This window comes from Mustela nivalis (genome assembly GCF_964662115.1).
Source record: "Mustela nivalis genome assembly, chromosome: X".
NCBI lineage: Eukaryota > Metazoa > Chordata > Mammalia > Carnivora > Mustelidae > Mustela > Mustela nivalis.
Genome location: NC_139040.1, coordinates 102,546,759 through 102,566,465, shown reverse-complemented (window position 1 = coordinate 102,566,465; position 19,707 = coordinate 102,546,759). Strand labels below are relative to the sequence as shown.

The window sequence follows — 19,707 nt, the reverse complement described above, 5'->3', positions numbered from 1 at the left end:
ATTTCCATAGAAACACCTCTTATTTAATACTTGATTGATTAGTCAAATCGTAGGCCTACTTTTGAGAATATATCTGCATCACTGCCCCCTGAAATAAGTTTGACTAAATTGACCTATTGTTAGGACTAAGAGACAACCTACCAGCTCAATTTTTTTTTTTAAGATTTTATTCATTTATTCATGAGAGACAGAGAGAGAGGCAGAGGCAGATGGAGAAGCAGGCTCCCTGCTTGAGCAGCGAACCTGATGTGGGACTCGATCCCAGGACACTGGGATCATGACCTGTGCCGAAGGCAGTTGCTTAGCCGCCTAAGCCACCCAGCACCCCCCTACTAACTCAACTTTTAATGTATGAAACTTGAGTAAAGTTTCAGAGGAAGGAACTATAGGGGCTGAGGGCTGACTAACCCATGATGGCCATTTTGGCATGAAGATTATTCTGGACTGAAGGTAACTGAGCCCAGTGGGCTTGAGAGAAACCTTTGTCCCTCCCTTACTGACATAGAGGAATCTAAATGAGGGTCTTTCCAGAATAACGATTATTAGCAGAGATAAATTTTATTTGAGTGATCAATCTGTATGGCAAGAGAAACATCTAATTTCCAAACATCTGCCCTTTTTTTTTTTTTAAGATTTTATTTATTTATTTGACAGGGAGAGATCACAAGTAGGCAGAGAGGCAGGCAGAGAGAGAGGGGGAAGCAGGCTCCCCAATGAGCAGAGAGCCCTATGCAGGGCTCGATTCCAGGATCGTGGGCTCATGACCTGAGCTAAAGGCAGAGGCCTTAACCCACTGAGCCACCCAGGCACCCCAACATCTGCCCTTCTGATCAGGGTGGATGTTTGGTAGGAATGTGAGGTACATTCCTTCCTTTTGAAGTCCCAGACCCCTACCCCTGTTCCTGAGTTCAGGATGACATATAGACCTCATTTTGCCTGACTGTCTTTGGAATTTCCATGTCTGGGTGGGTTCTCCGTATATATGCTTTAAATTTGATTGTCTCCTGCTAATTGGTCTCATGTCAATTTGATTCTTAGTCCAGCTAGGTGCACCTTGAAAGGGACAAGAATTCTTGGCCCTTGTCACTGCCATCCAATTTATGCTATTCTATATTTGGACATTAGTGCCATCAGTTTATTTTTTGTTAGCATGGCTTTTCACCAACAGGATGAAATTTTAATCCTATGGAAGCTTAGTGAATTTCATTATTACTACCCACTTTCTAATTATTTTTTAAATACAACAGTTACTCTACTTTTATTTTTTATTTTTCTAAAGATTTATTTATTTGACAGACAGAGATCACAAGTAGGCAGAGAGGCAGGCAGAGAGAGAGGGAGAAGCAGGCTCCCCACAGAGCAGAGAGCCCGATTCGGGGCTTGATCCCAGGACCCTGAGATCATGACCTGAGCCTAAGGCAGCGGCTTAACCCACTGAGCCACCATGCAGCCATACACTGCATGTATCTTTCATGTGCTGTATACTGGTCTTTGCCTGTAAGGAGCTAGATGAAAGAGAGAAGATATTTATGTGTTGGGTGACTGTGAAAATACAAAGACCAGCTTAACCCACTGAGCCACCCAAGCACCCCTGGTTACTATACTTTTAATACTCTTGTGTTTAATACTCTTGTGTTCAGAGAAGAGCTGTTTATCTTCTTTCAAAAGCTCTTGTTTCTAAGTCACTATTCTTACCACTATAATAGATTTTCTGGATTGCATTGACTCCTCTTTCAAAAAAAAGTTTTAGTCTTTCCCATAAGTGTTTTACAAGATTCCCACAGTACCAATAGGATAAATAAGTTACCCGACTTTATAATGAATGATGAACTGTTATGGAGACTTGGAGGTTAGGGAGAGATTTTCTAAATGTTCATTGTAGACTTTACCATTCTTCTATTCTGTATTTAAGAGAAAGATGTAACTGCTATCTATTGATTCTACATTTTGCCATGTGAACTAGAAATCAGAAGTCTTACTTTATACTTAGCCAGTGGAAACTCTAATGGTGGGTAGAGTTTCTAAATACCAAGGAAAGGATAACGATGAGGAAGTAAGCAGTATGATCTCTAGTAGAATTTTTCGATATCTGCTTTGAGACCTATTTAAAGGACTGAAACAGTTGGTGAAAAAGGGACAACAGTGTTTTTGAAGGATAATTAACTGTTTGGCCAGCAGATGGAAAGGCCAGTCTTCTCAGAGTGAAAGTTATATACAGTAGCAAAGAGGACATGAAAATAGCAAATATATGTATATATATATATATATATATATATATATATATGCAATGTGAGTGTATTTGTTTATATACATGTTTATATGTGAGAAAATATAAATGTATTTATTTATACTTATATATTTTTATAAATATAACATATATAATTACACGGTATATAAATAAATCTGCAGAGCTTGACTCCAAATTAATAAAGTTTCCTAGAAGCAGCATGTTGTAAAGTTATGATAAGAGCCAGATTTAAGGCAGGGAAAAATAGCACTTAACTAATGTGTTTTAAAACCCTAAGACTAGGGTTCTGGATGACTCAGTGGATTAAGCCTCTGCCTTTGCTCAGGTCATGATCTCAATATCCTGGAATTGAGCTCTGCATAGGGTTCTCTGCTCAGCAGGGAGCCTGCTTCCCCTCTCTCTGCCATCCTACTTGCGATGTCTCTATTAAATAAATAAATTATGTCTTAAAAAAAAACAACAACAACAACCCTAAGACCATCACAGCAGACAAAGTATGAAGAGAGAGTAGGGATTGGTCAGTGTGAATTTGGGCTTGTTGGAAAGGTGCTCATCTAGCTAGAGATGAAGAGGCTTGATCTCAGTCTTCTGAGCAGCACCTTGGTTACAAATGAAGAAACTTAACACCCAGACTAGTTAACAAAACTAAAGCTTCTGTACTCAGCGTGTGGTCCCTGGAGCTGCATTGTTGAAATCACCTGGGACCTCCTTACAAAACAGATTCTTAGGCCCTGCAAATTAAACATAATTTGCATTTTTACAAAGGACGGAGAAGATTGCTATTACAGTTTTAGTAATGACAGTCTTGAAGGCCAATGAGCAGGAGACACAGGGGGCCCTGACTCTGCTACCAATGAATTCCTCTGTTACTGTTACATTTTGTTGCTTTAATAGACTCCGTGGGCACATCATTTCCCCTACTCTTTAAGCTTTGCCTTAAGAGAGGTCCAGGAAAATGTCTACCCCCAATGCCATCTTAAAATCCTGCCGGGTGATGACAAAGGAAGAGGCCTCCGGGATTTGGGCTGTTGTAGAACGTTTTCCAATTTCTCTGCTGACACCTGCGATCCCTGTGTTCTTTCCGCAGAAGCCTGCATTCTCTGCTGGGGAAAGCAAACTCACAAAGTTTGGGCTGCACCAATAGGGGTGGAGCTTGAGGCAAGCACGCAGCGTCTGTCGGTTGCCTAGCGACGGCGTCCAAGCTGGCCCTCAGTAGTTGAAGTCAGCTACGGTTCGCAGGCCACCTGGAGGGCAGCCATGGAGACCGAAAGGGGCTCCCCGGTCCCCCGGGAGGCAGAGACCCCAAAGAAGGAGGTGCAGCTGCGGGTGACACCTTCGGAGGTGAAATTCCTGGACACGCTGGCCGGGAGGGTGTACCGCCTCCCAATTACTGTACACAATCTCGGCCGTTGCAACCAGAAAATCCGGTTTCAGGAGCCCCTCAAACCACAGGTAATACACTCGGGGGTGCTGGAGCAGGACTTCAGGACCTTCAGGGCTCTGAGAACTCGTCTTCACCTGGGCGCCCGCTCTGTCCCGGAGAGTAGACACCCGGTGCCTCGGAAATGGGGGCTGGATTGACCTTGCCAGGGAGCAGAGATTTTGGTCTCTCAGTGTTTACATATGCTAGACTTTTTGTTTTGTTTTGTGTTTTTACTTTTTGCTTGGCTTTGGGAGACAAGGTGGGGAAAAGTAGATCTAGAACCTCACAACTTCTGGGTTTAGAAAGAAGGGAAAAGGGATTCCATGTGTGTCTCCTAATAGCCCAGAATTTTTGCTTATATACTGTAGAATTACATCAACAAAATTCATATTCTAAGAAACATTTGTTGAGCACCTACTGTGCAAAATTCATGTTTCAAGAGGCTGTCCCAATCTTCTGGTTTAAAAGTTGACAGAATTGTATCTCAGTGTCACTGTTATTTTAGATCAAGTGTGTGTATGGATTTTTACGATGATCACCAGTTAACAGGGAGACTTTTGATATAAGAAAAGTGATAAGAATTTTCGATACGTAAGTGATGAATAACCTGATTTTTTTGTGGGACATTGCTAATGATAAATAATATTGAATGCAACTATACAGAAATATAAAGGTATCTCTGATTTTTTTTTGTTAGAATTATATATGTTTGTATATACATAGAAAAATGTATGGTAGTAATTAGAAGGACAAAGAGAAAAAGGCCTTTCGTGTTCTACTTTTTACACTTAAAAACATTGTTGTACTCTTTACCTACACTAAAGAGCACAAATCTCGGAAGTAAAGTTTGGTGAATTTTTATATATTTATACACCCATGTAGCCACCATTTGGGTCAAATTGTACAATATTAACACCACTCTAGAAAGTTCCCTTCAGTACCTGGAGTCATCACCCCATGGAGGTAACCACTGTACTAATTTCTAACACCATAGATTGGTTTTGCTTTTTCTAGAGTTTCATATAAATGGAATCATGCTTTGTTCCTTTCGCATGTTTTGACAATAGTGATATGTATTTTGTGATACAAGAGCACATCACAAGAGGCTCTTTGCTCTTTAAATCAAAAATGACCTGATTATTCCAAATACTGTAAAATTAGGGAAAAAGTTGATTATTTCACTACCTCACTACATATTTATTGAACAATTGAAAGTAGGTCTGAAAATCCCAGATGGGGGCAAACACTATTTTATGGTTGTCCAGGAGACACTTGTATGGGTGGTTTTTGTGCAGTAAGGAGAAAAGTGATATGATTAGTTTTGTTTGTATCAAGAGTCATGAAGGAAAACTATTTAGATCATAGGCCTTGACATTGACAAGAGAATGACCAGGTAAGCTTCCTAGTTAGAAGCCACAGTCATGAACCCCATCAGTGTCAATTTCTCTTTGTTGCAAGACCATGATATGGACTCCTGGTCTTTCATAGACATAAAGGGAATGAAGAAAGAGATAGATTGGCAAACAATGTAGTAACTATCTTGTAGAGAAAATTAATAAAAACAAAGTACTCTGTAAAGAGCATTGTCATCACCACTGTTTATAATTATTTACAAAATGATGCTCCTCATAGACAGTAGTACTTGTTTTCCGCCCTGGCTCAAGAGACTGCATTGTCTTTATGTTCATAATAACCTATTATGAACCATATGCAGTGCTATGGGCCATCTACTGTGGATCGCTGGTAGAAAATAAAGAAGACACAGACCTCATCTTAAGTGTTTTGCCAACTTGTGTGGCTGCTGGACCAGTCAGTCAAGCCAGTCTCACTTGTAATTGCCCCCTTTTACCCCCATGGCTCAGACTCCCTTTTCTCTCTTTCTTTATTTCTCTCTCTCTTTCTTTCTTTTTTAAGATTTTATTTATTTGAGAGAGAGAGTGTGTGTGCACAGAGAGGGAGAAGCAGACTCTCCACTGAGTGGAGAGCCTGATGTGGGACTCAATCCCAGGACCCTGAGATTTTGACCTGAGCCAAAAGCAGATACTTAATTGACAGAGTCTCCCTGAGCCCCAGATTCCTTTTTCTTTTGACCCCTGTTTTCGTTCCCACCTCCTGCAAGAATCACCCTTTTCCAAACTCCACCCATCTTTGAGGGTCAAAGTGAATTCTCTTTTGCTCTCTAAGTCATTTTTTTTTTTTTAAGATTTTATTTACTTGACAGAGATCACAAGTAGGCAGAGAGGCAGGCAGAGAGAGAGAGGAGGAAGCAGTCTCCCCTCTGAGCAGAGAGCCCAATGTGGGGCTCTATCACAGGATGCCGAGATCATGACCTGAGCTGAAGGCAGAGGCCTAACCTACTGAGCCACCCAGGCACCCCTTGCTAAGTCTTATCGTGTTATCTCCAAATTATTTCTTCCCTACTGGATACCAGTTGCATTAACAGACATTTATTATAATTTGGACTTGTGTCCTGATGACTCCTAGTAAATGTTAGTTTTACCTTGGTGGTCTGTCCATCAGCTCGTAGGTAGGGATGGTGCCTTACACACCTCTGCATACTGCTCAGAGGGCTTAGCAATGTGTAGTTTGACCAAAAGCACATACTGCTGAAGCCCTGGTTTTCCTTCTTTCTTTCTTTCTTTTTTTTTTTTTTTAAAGATTTTATTTATTTATTTGAGAGAGAGTGTGCACAAGCTTGGAGAGGGGCAGAGGGAGAGGAAGAAGCACCCCCCAGTGAGCAGGAAGCCCAATGCAGAGCTGTATCCCAGAAATCTAGGGTCCTGAACCGATCAGAAGACAGATGCTTAACGGTCTGAGCCACCCAGCTGCCCCTTCCTGTTTTTCTTCTTAAAGATAAAGCTTCTTTAAAGGACGGTAGTCACACGTGATATGTTACTTCTGACACCCACAGGCTTATGCAGGGAATAATTGACTGCTTGTTTTCTTACCGTTCTGTCATTGCAGAGGGATTGAGAGTTGGACTGTGATAGTTTTAAGGTATCAGAAGTTTACTGGAAGTGGGAAGCTTTCAGACCATTTGTATCAACAAATCACTCTCCTGCTCTATGTCCTTCATTGCTGGAAAGTACTGTGTAGATTCAGCCTCGCATGAAAAGCCCTGAATAATTAATTTCAACACACCTCCGTCGTTACTGATAGAAGCTCTTTGCCCAGCAAGGCTAGCTTATTAATTGCCTGCTGGGAGACTATTTTGCTTATCCTTTTCTCTGCTTGTGTCTGAGATAATCCTGCCCCTACAGGGAGCATCTTACTTGCTTGTTCACATTTTATGACCATTCTCTAAGCCTAGGCCAACTACTCTCCTTTCTGGCCCATAATCATGCTTTCTCATGGATTTTCATGATACTTATGTCTCCATGACTCAAAAGACACTTAATTAGTCTCCAGCGTGTATTATTTAACTTTCTAGGGGTGTATAGTCTGCTTCCTTAAGGAGATTATAAATTCAGGAGAGGGACACATTCCAGTTGTGGGGAAAGAGCTTAATTTTAGAGTCAGATGGATGTGTGATTTCAATCCTCACTGTCACACAGACATTAGACATTAATTAACCTCTGCAAGTCCTAGTTTCCTCATCTGTATTCTGGTAACCTTAACATTGGCCTTACAGGACTCTCGAAATAAGAGGTGTAGAATGCTTGACACCTGGTGAGTGACCAATACATAGTAGTTCTTCTCTTTCTCCCTTAGTATTTTTCCTGGAGTCTAGGAAATGGTTTACAAGAATAGAAGTATTTTTTCCCTCTTTATTCAATTCATTTTTTATATTCCTCCAAGTTATGAATTCTAAGTTTCCATGCAAAAACTATATAAAATGCTATATGTATGTTTATATACATACATGTGTATATATGCATGTATGTGTGTGTATATATATATATATATATATATATATATATATATATATATGATTGAGCAACATTTTTATTTGCATGCTCTCCCTTTTTTCCTCTAAGCATCTCATACTTCTCAAGAAGACTATGAGCATTTACATGTTTCTCAACTGACTGCATTGTCAGTTTCAGTTCAGGTACTGTTAAAAGCATATCTGGAGGCACCTGGGTGGCTCAGTGGGTTAAAGCCTCTGCCTTCAGCTCGGGTCATGGTCTCAGGGTCCTGGGATCGAGCCCCACATCGGGCTCTCTGCTCAGCCAGGAGCCTGCTTCCTCCCCTCTCTCTCTCTGCCTGCCTCTCTGCCTCCTTGTGATCTCTCTGTCAAATAAATAAATAAAATATTTTATTTTAAAAAAAAGCATATCTAAAGGATCTATACTGATACACATATGGTGATTAAGTCTTTGCCTTTAGGGAAGGGATATTGTCTATGTATTGATACAGCTCTTGAAATAATGTATACTTCTAACTACTTTTGCTCACATTATTTCCTTATTAGGAGTTACCATGTATCATTTGATTTTTTTTTTCTTTTTTTCTCCCACTAAAGTTCAAACTGATTTTGACCAATCTGGATAAAGCACTTGCTTCTGGACTTCAGATGACAGCTATGGTGGAATACCATCCTGATAAAGATGAAGACACTTTTGACCAGCTACTTATTTCAATAGGAAATAAAACAATAGAGATCCCTCTAGTTGGGTATGTATTCTCTGTATTTTATGCTGATGTCTTCAGCACTCTTCAAATAAAAATAAGGATTAAAGTAATATTTTGTATTTTCTATGGGTAACAGGGCTTATTGTATCTATAGTTTCCTTACAGCTGAACTTAAAGTACAAATATTTAGCAACCTGTGGGGTTTAAAACAAACAGAAGTCTAGTTTTCTGGTATTTAAAATTTTTTTAAAACATTTTTTAAAGATTTTATTTATTTATTTATTTAAAGATTTGTTTATTTGAGAGAGAGAGAGAGAAAGTGTGCAGGGAGGGGTTGGAAGGAGAGGGAGAGAGAGAATCTCCAGCAGATTCCCGCTGAGCATGGAGCCCACTATGTGGCTTGATCCTACGACCCTGAGATCATGACCTGAGCCAAAATCAAGACTCAGATCCTTAACTGACCAAGGCACACAGAAACCCTGAGTTTTCTGGTATTTTTATTTAAAATAAAAACATCCAACAATTGCATATATTCCGTTCTTTTTTTCCTCCTTGACTCATATCATATTTTATTTCTACTTTTTTTTGTACCTTTTGACAGCAAGACTCAGTAAAGAATGCTGTATTGCTGTCTTTATAGTCTCACATTCTACTCTCATTTCAAAACACTAGACAGGCTGTCCTTCTGAGCTTTCCAGTGAAATAGCTCTTGCATGTTGCCAATCTGTTGGTAATTCCTGTCTTTATCTTACTCCATTTCTCAGCAGCATTTGACACTATTAACCATTATTACCTTCTTGTGCTACTTTATTCTCTCGACTTCCCTGGTACTGCACTTCTTCAATGGCTGCTCCTTCTCATCTTACTTTTCTTTGTTTTATTGAAATACAATTGACACATTACATTGTACAAGTTTATAAGTTAGATAGCATGTGGATGTGATACATTTATATATTGCAATATATAGTTTTTTTTAAAAAAAGATTTTATTTATTTATTTGAGAGAGACAGAGAGAAAGAGAAAACAGAGAAGGGAGGGTCGGAGGGAGAAGCAGACTCCCCGCTGAGCAGGGAGTCCTATGCAGGAATCGATCCTGGAACTCCAGGATCATGACCTGAGCCAAAGGCAGGTGCTTAACCAACTGAGCCACCCAGGCGCCCTATATATTGCAATATGATTACCATTCTAGGGTGAGCTAATACCCCTATCACACTATATAATCACCATTTCTTTTCTGTGGTGGGAGCAATTAAGATCTAATATCTTAGTAACTTTGAAGTTTTATAACACAGTGTTTTTGACCCTGATCACTATGCTGTGCATTAGCTCTCCAGGACTTATTCATTAACTAGTTCCTTATTTGTACCCTTAACCAACATCTCTCCAATTTCCCCACTCCCTTGGCTTTGGTAATCACCATCCTACTCTCTTTTTTTATGATGAATGTATTATTAAATGGATTGTGAACCTGTATCTATATTTTAATATAATTATTATCATTATTATTTCACTGAATTTTAAATAATGAAGATGTTTGACTTCCAGAGAAATCTAAACTGTGCTCTTTTGACATTGGTTGAAAAATGTGGACTAATATAATGAATAGAACACAGAACTAAGTATAGTTGACCCAAGAACAATGTAGGGGTTAGAGCTGCCGATGCTTGTGTAGTTGAAAAATTCATGTATTACTTTTGATTCTTCCTACTAAAAGTCTACTGGTAACTGGAAGCCTTATTGATGACATGAATAGTTGATTAACACATATTTTGTATGTTGTATGTCTTACATACTGTAATCTTACAATAAAGTAAGCTAGAGAAAAGAAATACTATTAAGAAAATCATAAGGGGGGGCACCTTGGTGGCTCAGTGGGTTAAGCCTCTGCCTTCAGCTCAGGTCATGATCCCAGGGTCCTGGGATCGAGCCCCGCATCAGGCTCTCTGCTCAGCGGCGAGCCTGCTTCCCCTTCTCTCTATGCCTGCCTCTCTGCCTACTTGTGATCTCTGTCAAGTAAATAAATCAAATCTTAAAAATAAATAAATAAATAAATAAATAATAAAATCTTAGAAAAAAAGAACAAAAATTGTAAGGAAGAGAAAATACATTTACAGTGCTGTATTAAAAAAAAAAAAAGTGCACTCACTTAGTTCAAACCTGTGTTGTCCAAGGGTCAACTATAACTGACTTGCAGATTAACTTTGATATAGATTATTTATTTGACCAAGAAATTTGCCATTTTCATTTTATACTGAAAAAAGTATATTTTTGTACATTATAAAATTACCTATTGGGGTGCCTGGGTGGCTCAGTCATTGGGCATCTGCCTTCGCCTCGGGTCATGATCCCAGGGTTCTGGGATCAAGCCCCACATTGGGCTCCCTGCTCAATGGGAATCCTGATTCTCCCTCTCCCACTCCCCCTGCTTGTGTTCCCTCTCTCACTGTCTCTCTGTCAAATGAATAAAATCTTTAAAAAATAAAAAAAAATAATTACCTCTTAAGGCTAGTGTGAACATTTTTTTTAAAAGATTTTATTTATTTATTTGACAGACAGAGATCATAAGTAGGCAGAGAGGCAGGCAGAGAGAGAGGAAGGGAAGCAGGCTCTCTGCTGAGCAGAGAGTCTGATTCAGGGCTCTATCCCAGGACCCTGGGATCATGTCCCGAGCTGAAGGCAGAGGCTTTAATCCACTGAGCCACCCAAGTGCCCTAGTGTAAATATTTTAAAGTGCTTTTTATTCATATACATGCACATACGGATCTTCCTTTCCCTTAGCAAGATGTCATTCTATAGATGTTATTCTTTTGTGTGTGTTTGCCTATCACCAGCAAAATTAATATTGGAATATTCATATTAATATTGGTATTTGACATGCCTTTTTATTATTTCTCTGGTATTTTTTTTTATAAGCTGCATTTTTCCCTGCTGTGATTTGGTTCTCTGTATTGTTGAAAAGTTGATTAAGGACAGCATTGCATTCTATAAAGAAATCAAACAGTTGACTCATGATAGGGAAGGAATAAGCTATTAGTCTGTTATAAATAATTTACATTTTAAAATACATTTATTTATTTGGGGGAGAGAGAGAGAGAAAGCACACATGAGTTGAGGGGAGGGGCAAAGGGAGAAGGACAAGCAAAATCCCCGTTGGACAGGGAGCCTGATGCGGGTTTGATCCCAGGACCCTGAGATCATGACCTGAGCCGAAGGCAGAGGCTTAAGGACTGAGCCACCCAGCATTCCTTAATTCACATTTTATAATTTATTTTAAGTATGTCCATTTTTGGTCCATTCTGCACATTGATATAACTATGAGTTGCACTTAGATTTGCTTGTTTGTACTATATACGGAGAGTTGAAAATGCTTCTGCCTTTGAAGACAGGAATTTTTTCTTGGCCCCATAATGTATGCACTCTCTCATCAGGTCAGCTGCTTATCACAGTTGCAACATAAAGACAGCACTGCCCTCTTAAAGTATGGTGGGAAGGGCTGAATGAAGCTATGTGTGTGTATCTGCGTGTGTGTGTGTGTGTGTTTGTTTTTTTTTTTTAAGATTTTATTTATCTGTTTGACAGAGATCACAAGTAGGCAGAGAGGCAGGCAGAGAGAGAGAGAAAGAGAGAGAGGGTAAGAGGGCCCGACACGGGGCTCGATCCCAGGACCCTGGGATCATGACCTGAGCTGAAGGCAGAGGCTTTAACCTACTGAGCCACCCAGGCACCCTGTGTGTTAAATTTTTAAGTTCTGTACCATTACCTTACCTGTGTAGGATTTTGTATCCACCACCATAGTCAAGATATTCAGCTGTTCCAATACCACAGGGATCTCTCCTATTACTTGTTTATAATGATACCCACCTCCCTTATGCTTCACACCTACTATCCCTAAACTGTGGAAACCACTATTCTGTATCCCATTTCTAAAATTTTGCCACATGAAATATGTTATATAGCCTTTTGGGGTTGACTTTTTTTCACTCAGCAGAATTCTCTGGAGATTCAAGCAAGCTTTTGTTTATATGAATAGTTCACTCTTTTTCATTGTTGAGAAGTATTCATGGTATGTGTGTACCACAGTTTTTTCACCATTGGCCTATTGAACACTATCAGGCTGATTCCATTTTTGGCTGTTATAAATAATGTTGCTGTGAATATTCTTTGCTTGCTTCTTGCAGCATTGCTAGAGTTTATAGTTGCATTTAATGGGGATCAGCATGGGAAAATAGATTTATGAAATCTTGTCTGGAAACCAAAAGATTGTATTATCTGTACTCTAGCAGAAATGATATAATCAGTGATTCTGAACACTTTTTTTCATGTATCCATAAAAGCTACATCCCTTTTGCACATTTAAAAATGTCTAAAGTTCTTCCTTATGAGCTTGAATAGTTGCAAAGATCTAATTGCTTATACATAATAAATGTTACTATAAGATAATTACATGCTTTTTTCAAATGTATCCAGTAAAATGGATATACCATAGTAATTTGTTAAACAGTTTAAAAATTCACCTCTTCTTTTTCCCCCCTCAGGTTTGTACTTCCATTTCTTACCATAGCATCATATCCTAATGTATTCCATTTTTATAGTTAGATCTTTGCTGATCACCAACAATAAACTGTGTTGTAAATTTGTATGCAATTCGTGTGTATGTATATATGTACATATCAATATGTGTAGCCAGTATGTATGCATATACAAATACGTATATAGATTTACTTTAATCATAAATCTATACACGTTTTTAAAATTTCTTATTAATTATATATATATATTTTGAGGGTTTCATTTATTTATTTGACAGAGGGAGAGAACACAAGCAGGGGGCTAGCAGGCAAAGGGATAGGGAGAAGCAGGCTACTTGCTGAGCAGGGAGCCCCAGGTGGGACATGATCCCAGAACCCTGGGATCATTTACCTGAGCCATGTAGATGCCCCCTCTTATGAATTCTATTAATATAAATTTATTTTAACTTCCTATATAAATTACCAAGTTTGATATTTAATTATTTTTCCTTTTTTTAATAATCAAGATACAATCGACATATAGCACTGGATAAGTTTAAGCTGTACACTATTGATTTAATACATTTATATGTTGCAGTGTGATTACTGGTGTGGTGTTAGCTGACACCTCCATCATATCACATAACTATCATTTCATTTTGTGGTAAGAACATTTAAGATCTCATCTCTTAGCAACTTTCTTTCTTTTTTGTTTTTTTAAAGATTTTATATATTTATTTGGCAGAGATCACAAGTAGGCAGAGAGGCAGGCAGAGAGAGAGGGGGAAGCAGGCTCCCCATGGAGCAGAGAGCCCAATGTGGGGCTCGATCCCAGGACCCTGGGATCATGACCTGAGCTGAAGGCAGGGGCCTTAACCCACTGAGCCACCCAGGTGCCCCCCAATTCATCTTCTAAGTGTAAGCTTGTATCTTCTGATCAACATCTCATCGATTTTCCCATCTCTATCCCCTGGTAACTACCCTTCTCTTATCTCTCTCTCCTTTTAACATTTTATTTATTTGAGAAAGAGAGCATGAGAGAGAGAGGAGAGAGAGCACAAGTGGTGGGGGGAGGGGCAGAAGGAGAAGCAGACTCTCCACTGAGCAGGGAGCTGGAGACATGGGCCTTCATCCCAGGACCCTGAGATCATGACCTGAGCAAAAGGCAGACACTTAATGGACTGAGTCACCCAGGCACCCCCTTCTCTTCTCTCTTAACATAAATTCTCTGTTAACATAAAAAGAAAAATGTTATTGACAAGGTTATTTTTTAATTAGATGGAAGAGAAACCAACAGGAAAGCCAGAAAAACTGTTATAATATTACTGTATTACCAAGCTCTTAAGACACTTCTCTGCATCCAGCTGGAGAAATAGTTTGAAAAAATGTTTGGCTTCATATCTTATATTGTTTATGTAATGAGTTCCTCTTTAGCATCCTGTAAACTCTTTATTAATGCAATGATGTACACTAAGGTCATTGATCTTTCCTTTTCCTATTACAAAATTACAATGTCTTAATGAGAAGAACATGGATATTTCTTAAAGAAGCAGCACATACAGGACAGTCCTGGCTGATCTCTGGAATGTCTCTGCATATTCAATAATACACAAACATCCACAGAGGGAAAGAAGGCCCAGACTACCAGTGTATAAAGCAGTATTTGTAAATGTTTTGTCCAGGTACTTGTGTGTGTGTGTGTGTGTGTGTGTGTGTGTGTGTGTATTTTGGAAGTTGTATCCTCTGTGAAGTAATTCATGAGTCTAGTACATAACCCAAGGACTCAATAAAGAGCAGGTATTATTCTGTTTATTATTGGTACTTTTATCATTGTTAGGTTTGTAAGGGTAATACACACAAAATCTAACAATAAATTTAAGTCTAAGTTCATCTATATTATATCCAAATAATTTCTCAAGTAAGACATTGAGGCTTTGAAGTCTTTGCCTTTTCATCTGTAACATAGCCATAATAGTATTTATTTCCCTTTCATGAAATTTTAAGTATCAAACAGGATAATATACCTGATGAGGTTTATAAATCATAAATTATCCATACATAAAATATATGTATCCTTATGAGATGTGTATCTAGGATTATAATGGATTTTTATTTTTATTTTATTTTTTTGCTTTTTTAAAGGATTTTATTTATTTATTTGACAGACAGAGATCACAAGTAGACAGAGAGGCAGGCAGAGGGAGAGGGGGAAGCAGGTCCCTGCTGAGCAGAGAGCTCGTTGCGGGCTCAATTCCAGGACCCCGGGATCACGACCTGAGCCAAAGGCAGAGGCTTAACCCATTGAGCCACCCAGGTGCCCCTATAATGGATTTTTAAAATGTGTTTGAACCATATGGTATAGATATGCCACAGTGAATCCTTTAAGGTAGAGACGCATGTGAAAAATCAATTGTATCTTTTTGTGCTTAGACCTTGTTTCAGTTCCCAAATGGCATTTTATAGTATAGCACCTTCTCTTATTTCATCAGATTTGGATCATCCAAACTAGTTTGTTAAGATCAATTCCACCTTTTTTGAGGAGGGGCTAAAGAATGTATTATAGGCTTAGGTGGAGATTACAAAAATGCTTGGAGCAGCAAAAATACCAAGATAGGTGGGTAGCCCGTGAAGGTGAGTACTTCACAGCACGGGGTATACCATGTCCTTAGATGCATAAAATCTTATTTCTTTGTTAAAAACATATCTCAACTTGTTTTCATGTCTTTATTTCACAGTTCCTTTTACTGACAGATATGCCATCAATAGACTTGTAAGGAAACATGAATGTCTTACAAGGAATTAATAAATGTGTCTCTGTATGTCCCCCTGTGGATTTAAGTATGAGAGTATAATTGTTTAATTATGTTGTCCTCTTTTCCCTTCCCTTAGGTTGATACCATCCTGTCAATTGGAAATTGAGTCAGAAGTTAATTTTGGCACATTGGTTGCTGATAGTAAAGTATATTGTAAAGAGATTAATATCATTAACCGTGGCAGAGCTCCAGGTAAATACTTCCTGTCTTATAAATTAATTTACACTTTTGGAAGAATGTTGGTATTATTTAAAATGTATACTTTGTATAATTAATGGGTTCTCTGATTCAGTCCTCCTGTCCCTCCCCAAAAGAAGATGTCTGTCATTAGAAATAGTTCAGAACTGAAGGCCCTTAAATAGGATAAATGTATAAGACTGATAGATAATAATTCAGGAAAGATGAGTCTGTTTCCTTATGATGCTGATTAACAGCTTGAATCCCAGATGACTGGTGATCTCACTGAGGACAGAAGGCAGGATGATGTTATGGGAGTGACTTAATCCTTAGAGCGAGCTACCCAGAGACAGAATCAGGGTACAATGCCATACCAGCTGTGTGATCTGGGCCAAGTATCTTTTAGGATGTTGAACTTGATATTTCTCATTTATCAGCTGTTATTAATAAAATGAACTATGGTTAATCATGTATATACTTAGGTTTGTAGGATGGTACTTGACTCATCATTGGTACTCAATAAATATTTGTTCTTTTTCTCTATCATTTTCAACTTTGAATTTACATGATGGTCTCTAGAAAGCTCTTACTCACTTTTTGTTGAAGGAGTAAATGCTTTTCTCTCGACTGGATTATTTCTGAAGGTTTTTACTGTGACCTAAGAGTTTCCATAAAGGTGTGTATGTCTGTATGTGCGTGTGTATTCATGCACACTCTTCACTGATAGTATACAGTAGGTATTAAAATTCTTTATTCCTTCATTGTTCTGATTGGATGGTCGTTATCTGGGCTGGCGAGGCTTCCATTTCTGCCGAGCTGACATGTGGACTGGCTCCACATAGGGAGGGCATTTTTTCCCCGAGACTGCTTGTCAGATACATAAAACTGGTCTTAATTCCAGTCCTGTTGACACTAAGCGAGGATATTCTCTGGGGCTGCTTGACTGAGCAGTGGGAATTACTAAGACAAAGGCAGTTTGTCACTGTACTGATTTCTTCCTAGTGTTAAACAAATAAAACTGGTAATTGTTTCTCACAAAATGTTGCTCATTTCAATTTTCCATGCTTTGGTTTTTAAATGATTAAATTTCTGGTGCCGGTGGGATTGTACAACATTCAGCTCGTTTGTGGTCTGACTCTAATGTTAAGGATAGGGTCTCTCATGGCTAGTGATTATAGGCTGTATGGTCTTTTCGATTCTCAGTTTTTTAGAGCAGTGGTATTTAATTGAGAGAATTTTATTTTTATTATATATTTTCCAAAACCTCTCTTAACTCTTGTGCATTCTAAATCTTTCAGTTTTGATCATATCCTCTCTTTATTGTAAAATATGACCAAACTGTACAGTTTCATTACATATAAAAGCTCTTTGTAAGTAACAAGTATATGTGGTTTTAATTTTAAATGAATATTTAGATTATTTTACTTAATAAAATAAAATAAAACTAAGCCTCAGATCTAGACCCATTGGTTTTAGGAAAAATAATCCACTTTGGGTCTTAGTATATTAATATTTTTCTTGTGCATTTATTTGTACTGAATACTACAATCTGTACATTATAATTGAGTAGCATTAAATGTTAATTAGTATTACCTTACAACTGAAACAAATTGTTATCAATGAAACACATTTTCTTAGTGTTGACTTTGTTTCTCATTCTTAGACTTGAATGATATTATTTTTTCCACCATTAGCAAAATTGATACGATGTTTTATATTCACAGTAGCAAGTGCCTGTAAGGTGTCATAAAGTCCTTATTACCTACAAACACAGTATATAAATATTCATAAGAATAACAGTGTATTTTCATGAGGAAAAAGACTTATGCAGAAAATACATTTAACAACCAAAGATGATTTTAATAAAATTTTTAAAATGGATTTTACATGACAAATATTTTATAGTTTTAGTGTCAAAGATCAAATGTTTATAAATTTATATGCATACTTAAGAGGACATTAGAAAGCCACACTCAGCAGCTTCATGGTATGTGCTTTGTTTTCTCTCTCTGGTGGTGACCCTGGGGTTATTAGTTGATCTATGTAACAACTTCATGATTTTTTATTTTAATGGCCCATTATAGAGTAATTATCCATGGATTTAGCCAAATATTGTTGAATATATTTTGTTTTCTTACCCTCTGTGTTTCCTGAGTTTACTCCTTACTGTGCAAAGTAGTGCTTGTCTTTCCATTTTGAAGGCATGGCTCAGTTTTTAGATAAGTCTCTACTCTTAGTACTTTGTGAGCTGGTGAACTCCATGTTCTGTTTTATGATTTTATTGTTTCTCAGTTTTTATCTTTTAAAGAACATCATTGAAAAAGCATTATTATTTTAGCAGGCCTGGAACTGTAGTCATTTTCCTCTTCCCCTCAGTAACCTTGAATATCTGACAAGACTTTTTCTACTAGAGTGTTATGATGTACAACAGTCTTTAAAGTCCCTAGTGGGATCGTCACTCATCATTTCTGTGTTTGAACAGTTACCTTAGAACTTATCAACATTTAGGTTTATTTGGGTTATTTTGCCCAAAATGTATGACCTTTCTCTTGCTCTTAATGGCCACTTTCCCCCTTTCCCTGATCATCAACATCATCTCTCTACTTCACAGTCTGGAAAAGCCTAGCGTCATCTAAGAACCAGGATGTTTGCTAAATTGGACCAAGTCCAGGACTCAGAGAAGCACCCGCGACTTATTCTCAATGTGTATTTTTTGTTTTCTTGGAAACTGCTGTCATGGACTCTTAATCCACGGTTCTTGCATAATACAATGCTGGCATATAGCAGACATTCTCTAAACCTTTGTGTAATCGATTTGGCTCAGTGATCTCTCAGAGTTTCAGAAAAGAATCGTTAATTTTATGTCAACTGTACATGAATAAAAGAAAATTTCTAAAAATAATTTGACCAGAATATTACAAAAGAAGAAAATGATTTGTCATTTTAATACATAAAAAAAACAACAACAAAAAACAAACAAAAAAAAACCCCAAAACATTAAGCTTTCAATGAAAGGTGATTGGACTTAGAAGTAATCTGTTAAATCCCATATGGGCATTCTGAAGAGTATCCAAATGAAAGTGAAGACTGATATACCCTCGGTATGCTTAGACTCAAGGAAACTTAAAAAAAAAAAAAAGTGTACATAGAAAATAACAATGACCTTGGGTATATGACTTTTGATTTTCAGTAGCATGCTATGAACTGCATACTGTTTGCCCTGACTTAACAGGGTGTGTGTGTGTGTGTGTGTGTGTGTGTGTGTGTTTTGTTTTGTTTTTTAGTTTCAGGCGTAGAATTTAGTGATTCATCAGTTGCGTACAACACCCAGTGCTCATTCCATCAAGTGCCCTCCTTAATGCCCAGCACCCAGTTACCCCATCCTCCCACTGACCTTCCCTCCAGCGACCCTCAGTTTGTTGCCTAGAGTTCAGTGTTCCTTATGATTTGCATGGAATTTAAGGAACACAGCAGGTGAACATAGGGGAAGGGAAGGAAAAAATAAAGTAAGATACTATAAATACTTCTACACAAAAATCTCATAGTTTCTAAAAGAATTTTGGAAGAATAAAGTGAAGGTAACGATGTATATACTTCCATCACCCAATGCCTGAGCTATTTCTCTAGGGAAGGTAGAGCAACTCAGATTCCAAAAACATACAGGCTTGTGCAAAGGACGCTTTATCCCAACCACAGCTATGGGTAACCTCACGTGCCCTATGTTCTTCTAAATCTCATTAGTGGACAAGGCGAAGTGTTTATTTTACATGACCATTTACATTTAGTTAATAGCAACATTTGACACAGGTGACCACTGGTGGTATCTTGAGGGGGAAAAAAGCCAAAAGTTTGGCTTCTATGACTCTTCAGTGGCTTATATAAAATAGTGGCTCAGATTTGGAGTGAGGTCTTCCAGGACCCAAATCCTTATAACATTTACTGGCTGGGCAGACCTACTTCTG

General features: G+C 38.1%; 1 protein-coding gene across 1 annotated transcript in view; it reads left to right on the top strand.

Annotated features, from left to right (window-relative positions):
• Positions 1-3,454: 3,454 nt before the first annotated feature.
• CFAP47 (cilia and flagella associated protein 47) overlaps positions 3,455-19,707 on the top strand; it is a 525,406-nt gene continuing 509,153 nt past the window's right edge. The window contains exons 1-3 of the mRNA XM_082717915.1: positions 3,455-3,700; positions 8,137-8,288; positions 15,645-15,760. Of these exons, the coding sequence (XP_082574041.1) occupies positions 3,506-3,700; positions 8,137-8,288; positions 15,645-15,760 (463 nt within the window). The 5' untranslated portion in view covers positions 3,455-3,505. The remainder of the gene's footprint in view (positions 3,701-8,136; positions 8,289-15,644; positions 15,761-19,707) is intronic.